At 36.3% G+C, this 14,185-nt stretch overlaps 1 protein-coding gene across 1 annotated transcript in view; it reads left to right on the top strand.

Moving 5' to 3' along the window:
- Positions 1-14,185, top strand: part of LOC108702259 (low-density lipoprotein receptor-related protein 1B-like) — a 724,128-nt gene that overhangs the window by 563,106 nt on the left and 146,837 nt on the right. Inside the window, exons 46-49 of the mRNA XM_041578093.1 lie at positions 477-596; positions 4,023-4,136; positions 5,608-5,757; positions 8,159-8,281. Of these exons, the coding sequence (XP_041434027.1) occupies positions 477-596; positions 4,023-4,136; positions 5,608-5,757; positions 8,159-8,281 (507 nt within the window). The remainder of the gene's footprint in view (positions 1-476; positions 597-4,022; positions 4,137-5,607; positions 5,758-8,158; positions 8,282-14,185) is intronic.

The following is a 14,185-nucleotide window of genomic DNA, read 5'->3' as shown; positions in this document are numbered from 1 at the left end:
TTTCAGAATACACAATCTTGTGTATCCCTAGAACTGTAGAGAAACCACTATCCACATTTTATTTATCTATAACCTAAAGGGGATTTGAAGAAATGATGGACCTTAATGATACATGACCCCAGTAATTAATTATTGGTGTTTCAGAAACAGTAAATACAATGCATCATCTACATTTCATCTAGAACAGAAAATAAAATGTATACTAATTTTATTTACAGCTTTAAAGATGACAATCTTTTAATTTTGTATCAGATCAATATACTGTGTAACTGCAGTGATAGAAGGTTTTGCATTGTTTACTGTTGCTATTGTTGTAATATTGTCATAGATGCTATAAATATATGTTTTTCCACTTTGATTATAAAGAATTGTATTATACATCTTTGTTAAAAGTCTTCAAGGTCACAGTCTTCAAAAAAATAATAATTTTAAGTCTCCTACATTCCTTTCATAAGTATTTATGTTTAATTTACAAGAAAACCGAAGCTGTTGGAGAGGATTCAGACTCTGCAGTAATCACCGTTGCATTCCCAACAATAAAGTCTGTAATGATGAAGATGATTGTGGTGACAACTCAGATGAACTAGACTGCAAGAGTAAGCACTCATTATTTCTGCTATGTATGAAAGTTTACTCTGAAAACGGCTCATGTTCTAGGATGTAATTGTTTGGAAAATTGGGATAGGCAGTCTTGAGAAGCAAGGAAAAACAAACGATTTGAAAATGACAGTAACAGAAATATTTTAAAATAGTATGAAAAATTGTTATTTGGGAACATAAAGTACCCATTGAGGGAGAAGAAAATAATAGAACATTGACATTTAATAACTTACCCTGCAACACAATAAAGATCTTGCCCAACATAATACTAAATACTTGTACACAAATTACTAATTATTATGAAAGTTTATACTTGATAGGTTATGAATCCACACTTGCAATTCAAAGAATGTAACCAGTATTAGAGTCTGATGTTATGGTGATTGGAATGGTCTTCTGGGTGTTGATACTGATTGGACAAGCATCACTTAAAAAAATATGAATGAATATGAGGAGTTGAGAGGTTTCACTCCCCAACAAGTGTTTTCTCATAAACACTGTGGCATTGCATTTGTATCTCATGTTTCAGAACAATTTACAAGCTGCACCTTCCACTGATGTCATTCACATACCCTACAATACTGTACTGCTATTATATTTTGATATTTTCTACTAATGTGTTTACAGTTATCTATCTAGTAAGCACAGCATGAAGCTTTTTTTCAAGAGCAACTGACCTTTACTAAATCACATTTTATTTTGTTGTTGTGACAGAAACTGGGCCAGGTACTAACAATGTAGGACCCAGTTTAGATTATATAGCACAGTACTTTCTGCTTACTTTAATCACACCATTTCAGGGTGCGTCAGCTCAAGTAATTTGTTGGAAAAAAACACAGCATAGTGCCCTACGGCAATGTTTCCATCTATCCTAAGCCTTCTGTCAAGTTATTACAAATTTATTTTTGCAGGAAGACAATGACTAACTAATAACATGTTGTATGTCGTATTTCCTTATGCTATAGCATTAATAGAGATGAACAAATGCAAAGAAGCTCTATTACTGCTCAATTTTTAATGAACAAATACAGGTAGACATATAAGAACAATTTAACACAGAGCTCATATTTATTGGCAAACACAATATTCCTGCTTTGCAGACTATATTGGAATGTTCAATTGTGCCAGTTACATATTTAAAGGGGTTGTTCACCCTCCAAACACTTTTAGAGTTGCGTTGTTTATATATTGTTTATAGATTGTTCACCACAAACAAATTGAAAACATTTTTCAATTGCTTTCCATCTTTTCCAAAAATGTAAGTTAAAAGTTTAATGTTCTTGGTCTCTGGGGTTCACTCAGGCAGCTCAGTAATCCAGGAGCATTCTGAACTGTTACAATTTGCTACATTTAATTGATACGATTAATTGATACATTTCTATACAGTAGCTGTGGAATATTAGCAATTATTGTATCAAATCTAACAGCTGCCTTTAATGAAACACAGGGATTCTGCTCAGCAGGGCTAAATATAACAAATGTATAAACTAAATGTACCAAATTAGAACAGTTAAAGAGTTTGTGTACCCCCCCCCCCAAAGCTGCTTTAGAAGGGGCAGATTAATCAAAGGTCGAAGTGAAATTTCGAATTTAAAAAGTTCGAATTTCAAACTTTTTTTTGTGTACTTCGACTAGGGAATAGTCCAAATTCAATTCAAATTTGAAAAAAATTGGAAATTCGAATTTTGGAAATGTGTTATTTACTGTCTCTTTAAAAATTTAACTTTGACCATTTGTCATCTAAAACCTGCCGAATTGCTGTTTTAGCCTATGGGGGAACTCCTACAGCCTATTTGGAGTCAATTCATGGACTCTGAAAAATGTAAGTTTTTTTGAAAAACTTTGAATCGAATGCGCTATTACTTCGATTTGTACAATTAGAATTCGATTGAAAACTGATCTATTCGATCGAAAGAGTACTCGGTCAAAAAAACTTTGATTACATTTCGATTGGTCTTTTTGAATTCAAATTTTGAAGTTTTTCAAATTTGAAATTCGACCCTTGATAAATCTGCCCCAAACTGTCACAAATAGAAAATTGAAAGTAATTTGCAAAGTGAATTGAATAACATGGATCAAATGAAACAGGGATTGGGGAGCAGAGGATGGAGTGCAGGGTCAAGTGATTTAGGCAGAATTAACAGGAAAGTAAAAAGAACTGACCCAAATTGTTGCACCCTCCCATCCCTTGCATCCGAAGACTCATATATACACATATGTACACGGATTGGGAGGGTACTCGATGTGGGTGAAGGGGTTGGCAATCGGATCAGAGGGTTATGGTTCTCTAAGCGCTACTCTTAATTGCTGACTTGTACAGTACTAGCTGGAAGTCAGACAGCATTGCAGAATCTCACCAGTTCACTGTACATCGGTGCATCTACCTAATTGGCTCACGGGAGGGAACTCTGTGTGGGAGAAGGGGTTGGCACCTGTGGTGGGATACATTTAATGACTCGCTGCGAGTTAGGCAGCATTATAGAATCTCACTGGTTCATTGTACATTGGTGCACCTACCTATTGGCTCACGGGAGGGAACTCTGTGAGGGAGAAGGGGTGGCACTTGTGGTGGGATAAATTTAAGTGACTCCACCATGTCCATTATGGACATGGTGGAGTCACTTAAATTTATCCCGCCACAAGCCATAGTTTGTTATAGTCCAAATTACCCTTCAGCTTGTCTAAGATGTTTGCTCTGCGGATTGGGTAACATCTATGGACAGTCCATAGATGTTACCCAATCCGCAGAGCAAACATCTTAGACAAGCTGAAGGGTAATTTGGACTATAACAAACTATGGCTAAATCGGGACACAGTGGGGTAATTCTGGAAATTAGGAACATATGGTAAAGTATTAATAAAGAATAACTAGTGATGGGTGAATCTGTCCCGTTTACTTTGCCGAAAAATTTGCGAAACTCTGGAAAAAATTTCAAAACAGTGAAAAATTTGGGAAACACAATGAAGTCAATGGGCATCAAAATTATTTTGATGCACGACAATTTTGACGCGAGCTGCAATTTTTATACTCGGGACTCTTTTGTCCAAATACATTAAAGTCAATGGGCATCTGAATAATTTTGACGCAAGCAACAATTCTGACGCGTGACAATTTTTTTTGTCGCAGCAAATTTTTCACTGCAAATTTTCACAGCAGTTTCGCAAAAATATTCACGGCCGGTGAGGTGCGTAAATTCACTGCAAATCCATGCCTGCTGAATAAATTTGCCCATCAATACAAATAACTTTGAAACCAACTTAATAACTAAAATCCTAAATATATCTTTACTTTTTGCCCTTTGCAGATAGTTAAGCATTTTCTTAACTATCTGCAAATTTGTGGAGACAAACAAACTCATTGGTTAAGTTTTTTTATGCAAAACATAATTCATCTTATTTTTTTTGTAATAAAACTTCCACAGTTTCAACGTGTCCGTCTACAGAATTTCGTTGCACAGATGGGACCTGCATTACTAAATCAGCACAGTGCAACCAAATGATTGATTGTGCGGATGCTTCCGATGAAAAGAACTGCAGTAAGAGTTTTACTTTTGTCCATACTGAAAAAGCTGTGTTTACTCTTTAACCTGGCCACTTGGTGATTCTACAGGGTTTAGTTAGTTTTCCTGGAGAATTTTAAAGTATACTATAAAATATATATATCTCATATTAAGAGTAAGTATGAGTAAGTATGAGTTGCAGTCCGCCATGGAATGATTCATTCTAGTTCTGAAACACAGTTTTAAAGAGCTTGTAAGCAGTAATATGGTTATTTAAAGAAAATAAAAATAGTGATTATATTTAAAAATTATATGTATACCCTTAAATACAAACCAATGAGTTGATTTTTCAAAGTTTCATTTCAAATGTTGACTGCTATAGGAGGGTGCTCTAAAATGCGCGGATTTTAATTAGTTTAAAAAAAATAATTTTAGATGTTTATTAAGGGCAAAAAATTGTAGGTTAAAAAGTTCAACCAATGACTATATGAAGGAACAACTAAAGGGGAATTTATCATTACTGCCAGCCTAACCCACAATGTTTATCCTTTTCATCAAGATCCTTTAAACCAGTGTTGGACTGGGACACCAGGGGCCCACCAAAAAAACTTTAGACTAGGGGCCCACTCTCAGTACTATTTTCTTCCTCTCCTCACTCATCCTCTATTCTCCTAGTCTCTTTTCTTTACATACTATAATTTATTATTCCATCTATTTAGCCTTTTTTCTCATAGAAATAAAGAATGACCATGAAATAGTCCAAATGTTTATCAGCATGAGGGCCCACTGACACCTGGGTCCACCGGGAGTTTTCCTGTTATCCCTGTGGACCAGTCCGACACTGCTTTAAACAAAGAGTAATGTTTCAAATGCATTATTATGTGGACAGCACATGACAAAGCTCATTTCTGAATGTGGTCACAATTGCTGCCCCAAAAATAGTTGACCTTGCCTAAATCAGAAACCATTTAGGGAGGCCATTTGGGCTTAATAATTTCCCAACTCAGCCAATATTAGCCAGTGTATGGCTAGCTAAAGTTACAAACTAATGCTAATTTAATGGTAGGAAATAATTGAACTAAAGCAGACACTGTACAAACATTGTATTATTAGAAGCAATAATTTAGTAGTTATATTCTTATTTTTAATTTCTCTTGAATTACTCAATATATAAATAATTTATAAGAACTGGTTTAAATTATTTTCATTTTTCTTATCCTTTTTATAACAATTTACTTCTCCAATGTTGTTAAATCTTCATCTAGCTGCTAATCGCTTTATTGACCTGACTGTATTAAATCACAGGTAAATGATTCAAAGCCCAAATTTGCATTGTATTTGTCTGACTGTGATGCACTTCAACATCTGTTGCATTTAATCTTCATTTTGAAATAAAGTTTTTATAGACCAATAATGGATGTTGTTGAGCTGAGGTCTTTCAGAGGCAGACTTTAATGAACTTTTTTGCAGTATAATGCACATCTTGTATGTTTCAATTACCCCCCAGACAATACTGATTGTACTCATTACTACAAACTTGGCATCAAAACAACTGGATTTATAAGATGCAATTCCACTTCACTATGCATTTTGCCAGAATGGATATGTGATGGTGCAAATGACTGTGGGGATTATTCAGATGAATTGAAATGTCCAGGTAATTTTTTATATTTTTTTCTCGATGAACTATCCAATTGGCTCTATTTTACTATAAAACTATATGATAATACAGATCACTGCATACAGAAGGATGGAGAGAGACATCAAATTAATGAGCTTTCTGTAGTAGCCCTTTGCTTTTCTAAAACAGAATAAAGTTAACCTAATGTTGCTTTTGGGCTTTTGGTTTAATAGAATTTTACTGAATAACTAAGCTTACAGCTTATTTCAATGTAACTGTGCCATACCTTTTAAAAAAACAACAGCGTTATTATTATTATTATTATTATTATTATTATTATTATTATTATTATTATTATTATTATTATACAATTAAAGAAAACAATTGAACAATTAATGCTTCTGAATTTGTAATTGTTTCCTGATTTAGTTCAGCATACTGCTATTATTAATACCTGCCCTACTTTATATACACTATATAAACTGACACTGATATACAAGTGAATGCACAGTAACGCAGGACAGTAACACATTTCTCAAAGTTAGCATTCATAGATTGGTCAGTTCCAGTTCATAGAACTAGGCATGCTGAAATACAGAATGAGAAGTTTTTGTTCCATATAAATAGTAAAATACCCACATCTCAAGCATAATGCTATATTAGTATATTACACAATATTTCGCCAGCGTCGAATCGCGGCATTCATTCGCCCATCACTACTCCTGCGCACTTTCTTAAGGGAATGTGGAAATAAGGCTTTAAGTGCACTGAATCATTTTATAGTTGCGCTGAACTGCATCACTAGAGCACATCACAACTTTTTTTGTTTCATTGATCCACATGACTAGATAGAACAAAATGATCATTGTACTGCTATCTCTAGTTTAGTTAACCCTTTCCTTCTCCAACTATATAGTCGTAAGGGGGCATCTATCAATATAGTTATTCATTTAAATATTGAACACAAAATTTATAATTACAATATGGGCTACAGTTTAAGTATGCATAAAAATGTAATTGTCTGGGCAAAATATGTATAAACACAATGGCACTGACATCCCACAATTTACATAAAACACTTGATATTACAATACTCATTAAAACCCTTTGTGGTGATCGTATTTAGAGTATATATCCAAAATGTTTTATGTTGGTTAGGGATTCTTTTTTATTTCCTCCCCTTATGATAGGCTTTATCTGTTGTATCACCCATGCTGACAAGTGTTTTACATCTGAATTATGTATTTGTTGAACGTGTCTATACAACAAAAACTCCTGTGACTAAGTCCTAATATTATATACAGTAAATGTTCATATAGCCTTTTTTTTAAAAACACCTCACAGTATAACCTACGACCTACTTTAAATATTGTTGGCTACAAGAGCACTCAGTCAGATATATCACAAAATCACAAGAACAATCAACAACATGTTTGATATTATATACTGTACCATAGGCAGAGAATATCCTCTAAATAAAAGACCTTTTTAAGGACAGTGAGTACATTGTGAACAGTATCCACACTTATACCACCTTCTTTCCTCACTGAGAATTGCATTATTCCCCACTGAATTTCCATCAGTATTCATATTTAGTTTTCTATTACTCCTAATATTAGACTCTTACAGCAGTACCAACTATCTTACTAAAACTACAAAATTTTCCTAGAATTATGCTTCCATAACATAGAAGGTGCCAGAATATTTCTTACATATAACCATTATTTGACTTGGAATTAGGTATATAGTACATTTAACGAGTGGCCAATATTTATTAAGAAAATCTATTATTATGTGAAGTTGGCAATGATATTTCATCACAAAAGTCAACTCACCAAACATATTTGATGGCTCATTAATTGTGACCTTAATCTCCACCCCCTAAACTTGATTAATAAAATTTTTTGCAATTTTAGTCTCCATTTAATTATTTTGTTAATTTATAATTGTATCTTAACTTCTTCTGTTACTATTTTTAACCTTTCTTTTGGCACTGCTGATTTCTGGATCTCTTGTTTTTAAATTATCCAAATGCTATACTGTATGTTCTAAAAACATGAGAGCATATCTGCTTTCACATTTTACAATTTGCTTGATTCCCATTTAATATCTGCAGTCTACAATTGATCAAGTAGTCATGCAGATCCTGATATAAACTCCAGAGTCAATAATAATTATAGTCATACCATTTAGTAACAAAACAAAAAAGTCCTCATCTTAACTATCATTTCTTCTAATGCAAATAAATTGACTCTTTGATACGCATTTAAAATAGAAGTTATCATTAATCTCAATTCCACAGTTTGTTTTAAAAATCTGTGTACGGGAAGGTTATAGATCAACAATTGAAGACAAATTCAATTCAAGAGGATTTTGCTTTTGTAGATATATTGTTGTAGCAATAATTGATGTTACCCTGTTTTAAATGTCTGTCTAGCTCAAAACAAACAGAAATGTGAAGAAAACTATTTTGAATGCCAAAGTGGAAGATGTATTTCCAATACTTGGGTTTGTGATGGACAGAGAGACTGTGAAGATGGAAGAGATGAGTTAAATTGTGGTGAGTTTTAAATAAAAAAGATTGTATTTTATTGTTGTATTTGTATTTCACAAGAGAAAGCAATTATTTGTTGGTGAATTTGGGCTATCCATAGGCATTTGAATAAAATAAAGTGGAGTCATAATGATTGTTCATTATTAGACAGTTCATACTGTTTGTGGTTGACAGAGTAATGGTGATATTACTTTTTAATAGTGAACTATTAGTTACTAAAAGACCGCGATTTTGTAGTTGTGCAAGGAGAATGTACATAGCACTGAGTAGGTTGCAAATTCTTTCTGTACATAATGGCAATATTTGAGAAAAGATGCTGAACACTGCACACATGGAATCTAGTCCTTCAATGATATTGACTTTCTGTGCACCAGGCATGTTATATATTTCCTATTACTGTCTTTCTACTCCTAAAACAGTATGTTTTGTCCAGTATGTATAGCATTATAATTCTTATTTCCTGCTAATTGAGATGTATGCACTATATAGCTTTTTTGGAGTGGGGGGTATAGGAATTACAGTATATACATGGCACTGTGCTGTGGAGGGTCTTGTGTATATTGAGGACAATGCACTCTGCTTTTTTTGCAAAGTGATTGGCCTTGTGAGTACCAGGAATGAAACCTCGTTCTCTGTATGTTGATGTTCTATTTCCACATGTAATGCATCATATTGCTCCAATTAACTTTTGGATGCTAGGGATCAATTTACTATAATAGGGTACCAGTAATGATGTACACTGCTCTGCATTGCATTTGATCCAATAGCAGCCAGCGTTAACAGCTCTTTGTAGTGATGGCTCTTGAGGCAATGATGCAAATGGCTCTGCTTACTAATACTTTTTTATGACTAGAATTTTATCACATTGCTTTGTATAATGATGGTCCCTCTAAATGCTAGGGAAGATGCCTATGCATCAATTAAAATTATTATATGTTGTTGCAAGTCCATGCTTGTAAAGTCATTGAGAGAGCCTACAAAATTTAGACATGAAGTACTTTGTATACTCAATTTCAACCCATTTTGACATAAAGCCAGCCAATACTGACTGTAAGCGCTAGAGGACAGGGACCTGCATCCTACTGTCGCTCTCTGACCACATGGCAGTTAAGCTCTGTGTTCTTATACTAAATTACTTTACCTGACTGTGTGTACTTATATGTATTGTACAGTGCTGTGTATCCTAACAGTGCTTTATAAATGAAGTTAAATACATACACTCACATACATACAATACAAATATCTTTGACTCAACTCTCCTGCTCACTTCTAAAAAGCTTTTATACATATTTGGCTTAAATATAGGTCAGTCTACTTGAAACTTTTCCATTTTTTGCTGAAATGCCCTCCAGTGAAATAATTTCACAATGAGTTTTGTATATCTCCTTATATAGAAGTGATGTACAGTAGTGCTTATGAGTAATTTCCCATAATCCTTTTCTGGAACACTGAATAATTTAATAAAAGTATTTCAACATTTTAGTACAACTGTCAACATTTTAAACAGGCGATGCATTAAGTCTCTGTTAATGATTCCATTACAGCTTGTTTCCCCTTCATATTATCAGCCTGAAAACAAATCATTAATTATGAGAAAATGTTGAATATTTCGACTGTGGCAAACTTTATAATAATTATTTGTACTTATCAGAGATTAGTAAACCAGTCCTTAACTCTTTTTACTGTACTGTCAGTAAAGAACAACAGTTTTTTTTTTCAATTTAACTGACTTACAAGAAAGTTGGCATTACAGTTAAATCTTCTGATCTTAACAGTTTTTCATTTTTCTTTAATTTTTTATTTTATGTATTCTCACACAGTAGGAGTAATGTTTAATAACATCCTCCACAAATGAGCCACATCTTTTTTTTATACTGCAAATAGTTTCTTTTTAAACCAAAAACTAAAATATTATTTATTTTACTGAAAAAAAAATACTTTTTTAGTCTCTCAAACTATTTGCTTTAGAAAAATACGTTACATATCTGTCAGCCTGTTAAAAAAGTCATCTCCATGGTACTATGTACAGATGGAGCCACTCTCTTTTGTGCGTTTAATGCGCTGTAACACAAGATAAGCAGCAGCAAGTGCGATATGTCAAGTTGCCTCGTCGCGTTTATTGCAGTTACCAACATGCAATACCAGCTGTGGCCACTAGAGGCCGCCAAGCGCTAGCTAAAGCATTAGGTAGCATTATACATGCATTAATGAGAGAGAAATCGTCAGCAAATTTAACAAGAACATTTTTCTGGCTACTGAGTAAACTAACAGACAGCTGAGATGTCACATTGATTAAGGAATTGGCTTAATTTTAATACAAGGCTGCTTCAATGGGGCACTGGAGGGGCCTCCTGCTAACATCTACAGAAGGGGGTAAACTCTTACATTGCATTGTGAACGACTACATGCAATTGTAGAAGTACCTGTGAAGAACTATTGGGTCTTACGCTCAGAACATGCAACCATTTTATTTGCCCTTATGTAAAACTTGGACTGTCTTGCCTTCATTCCATTCCTTGCTGTCTATTAGTTGTCCAGTGCCGTCTGCATGCTGATATAATGCCTGTAGCTGCAGTCACAGATAGGTGCTGATCACTTGTATGCTTGTGTATGATCATTCACACAAGAATTTGTGCAGCCATGGGGAGGCAGAAATCTTCATGGTCAGATGGGTAATAGGTGTGTCCCAGCGTTTGATTTTGATGTGATATTGGGCTGTGAGACTGATATTTGTACTGTTCCCGAATAAAGTTTTTTTTTTTTTTTTGCTACAACTTTAAGCATAGTGTAGATAAAGATGTATTTTATTCTCTTTACTTCAGGTATGGTGTTTGTAGCCTAGTGGTTTAAGTGTTAGACTTTCATCATATTGTTAAGTGTTCAATTCCCCGAACATGCTTTTTTTTTTTTTTTTTTTTTTTTTTAATTTATATTAAAAAGTAAAATGTTCATTTTAATTCAAATTATGCCCAATCACATAATAATAAAGCACATAAAGACTGAAAAGAAATAGTGGCACCATGAACAGTGCAAGGGTAGCTCCGGCAATTTCAAGACATTTAGTCCACCAATAAAATTCCACCCCTGAATTATAATCAGTTTGTTAATACCACTATATCTTTTCATTCCTTAACTCTTTAATCTGCCATTAAACGAAAAGTTTGCATTCCAATACCAATCAGTGAACTTAATAAAACTTGTGGAGGAAAAAGGGATTGAACTCATAACCTTTGCTATGTAAAGCCAACACCTAGACCATTAGGCTACCAGGTCTAGACACTTCTAATTTCCTTCTATGTGTCTGTACTCACACAGGCACATGAAAGTGCTGAACGCAGGAAAAATGCAGCATGCTGCATTTTTCTGCGTTTTTCCATGGTTCATCGCTTACATGTGCCTGTGTGAGTACAGACACATAGAAAGAAATTAGAAGCGTCTAGACCTGCGCTCCCCTGCGGCTGAACGCAGCCAAACGGAACGCAGGGGAGCGCACGGCCAAATGCTAGTGTGTACGAGCCCTAACGCTGCTTCTTAAATGCCCTTCTGGCCTCAAGTTGCCGCCACTAGGGTTGCCACCTGGCCAGTAAAAATGATGGTTAGACCAAATGTTATTAATAGGGAAAAAAGATAAATATATAGGAAGGCCGGTATTTTTTTCCAGAAAATGTGGCAATCCTAGCCGCCACCCAGAGCCAGAATGGGACACCCTCCCCGTTTGGCTAGGCCCATGTAAAAAACAAAATATGTGGGCCAGCACAGCGGTGTGCATGGCGCATACGTGCCGGCTTCGGTGCATATGTGCCGGCGTCCATGTATATGTGGCATAGTTGGCAGATGCACACATACATGCCCTAGGCAACCTGTCCAGGCGCAGCACTTGCTGAGAGCGTGCATGCGCGAAGTGACGCCAGCGCATGTGCATATGCGCCTGTGTCACTTTGCACATGCACAAGTTCAACTGGTGTGTGCATGCGTGTAGGCACAAAAACAAGATGGGTGAGGGGACTGGACATGGGGTAGGCAACAGAGCTGGTACATGCCTGGCGCCCCCCAGCTTTGCACCCTAGGCATGTGCCTACTCTGCCTCAAGGAGATTTCTCAGTTTGCGACTAATCTTACCATGTGCCACCACCCTTAAGGTGGCCATACACGTAGAGATCCGCTTGTTTTGTGATTTTGCCAAACAAGCAGATTTCTGATATGCCTATGCCTACATTAAAGTGGGCAATATCAGGCTGATCTGATCGTGGCCCCTAGAGCCCAACAATTAGATCATAATGCAGGCATTAGGATTGCGGAACCACATTAACGAACACATGTGATCGTGATCTAACTCTGCCCGATCGGCATTTGTCCAACTCTCGGCCAGCTGATCAGAGAAGCCTGTCAGAGTGCCCCGTGCACAGGCCAATAAGCTACCAACTCAGTCTGTCAGCAGCTTTTATCAGCCCCTGACCAGCTTTAGGGTAGGGGCACACGGCGCGATTTCGCCGCAATTCTGCGCTGGGCGAGTTGTCGCTGCGTTTTTTAAGCCGAAATAGCTTTGTTAACTTTGGCGCTGGCGTCAATGCAAATCGCGGCGAAATCGCTGCGCTAATTCACACGCGGCGATTCGTTTTCTATTGTCGCCCGAAGTTGCCTCGCTGGGCGTTTCCGGGCGACAGTAGAAAAAGAATCGCCGCGTGTGAATTAGCGCAGCGATTTCGCCGCGATTTGCATTGACGCCAGCGCCAAAGTTAGCAAAGCTATTTCGGCTTAAAAAACGCAGCGACAACTCGCCCAGCGCAGAATCGCGGCGAAATCGCACCGTGTGCCCCTAGCCTTATAGGTACTTGTCTGAAACTGTAACTTGAGATCACTTAGCTCTAAACCATCCCCCCATTGCTCTGACTGAAAGCTGCTAGCCAGCAGCTGTGTTTTCCCTAATCCTGTTACACCAATTTATAGCACAGGCAGTGTGATAAGGTGGAGAGGTGGGTGTGGGGCAAGTAGCAGCACTAGCCTAATGATTAATGCCTTGTTTTGTCACAATGGTAGTCTAGCGAGTCAGGGGCTTGATTTTCATGTTAGAGCTAAAGTATTTAGTTCCCTTCTGCACCTCTCTTTTACAGGGGCAGGGGAGCAGGGTTAGGGAACCTATGGCTCTGGAGCCAGATGTGGCTCTTTTTATGGTTGCACCTGGCTCTTTGCTAAATCTTTAATAAAAAAAAAATATATATATATATACTATATAACTAAGCTCTAGAATTCCACATTGGTGGCCTGATAGCAGATACTATACCTGTACTATTTTCTTATAATTTGCTTATGTTGCCTAATTACTATTTAATTGAACTTTTTGCTTAAATTGGTGGATATATTCAATATACTTGTATTTAGTTTTAAAAATATTGTATTGAATTACATTTTAAAAAATGTGATGTTTATGGCTCTCTCAGCCACAAAGGTTCCTGACCCCTGCACTATGGTGTTGCTTCCCACTTGGAGTAGCATGGATTAATTTGGGAGAGAACAACCCCAGAGATTATATGAGAAAACAAAGTTTTATATAAAGACATTGTATAAGCCCAAAACAAAACAGAAACAAATGAATGGGTTAATGCTGCAAGCTGGAAATGATGCAGTCCATACAATACATTCTCTATAGCAGTGATCCCCAACCAGTAGCTCCTGAGCAACATGTTGCTCTCCAACCCCTTGGATGTTGCTCCCAGTGTCCTCAAAGCAGGAGCTTATTTTTGAATTCCAGGCTTGGAAGAAATTTTTAATTGCATAAAAACTAAGTATGGTGCCAAGTAGAGTCTCCTGTAGGCTGCCAATCCATATAGGGGCTACCAAATAGCCAATCACAGTTTGTATTTAGCACTCCAAGCGACTTTTTCATGCTTGTGTTGCTCCCCAACTCTTTTT

Source organism: Xenopus laevis, chromosome 9_10S, assembly GCF_017654675.1.
Source record: "Xenopus laevis strain J_2021 chromosome 9_10S, Xenopus_laevis_v10.1, whole genome shotgun sequence".
NCBI lineage: Eukaryota > Metazoa > Chordata > Amphibia > Anura > Pipidae > Xenopus > Xenopus laevis.
This window is presented reverse-complemented; position numbering and strand designations above follow the sequence as displayed.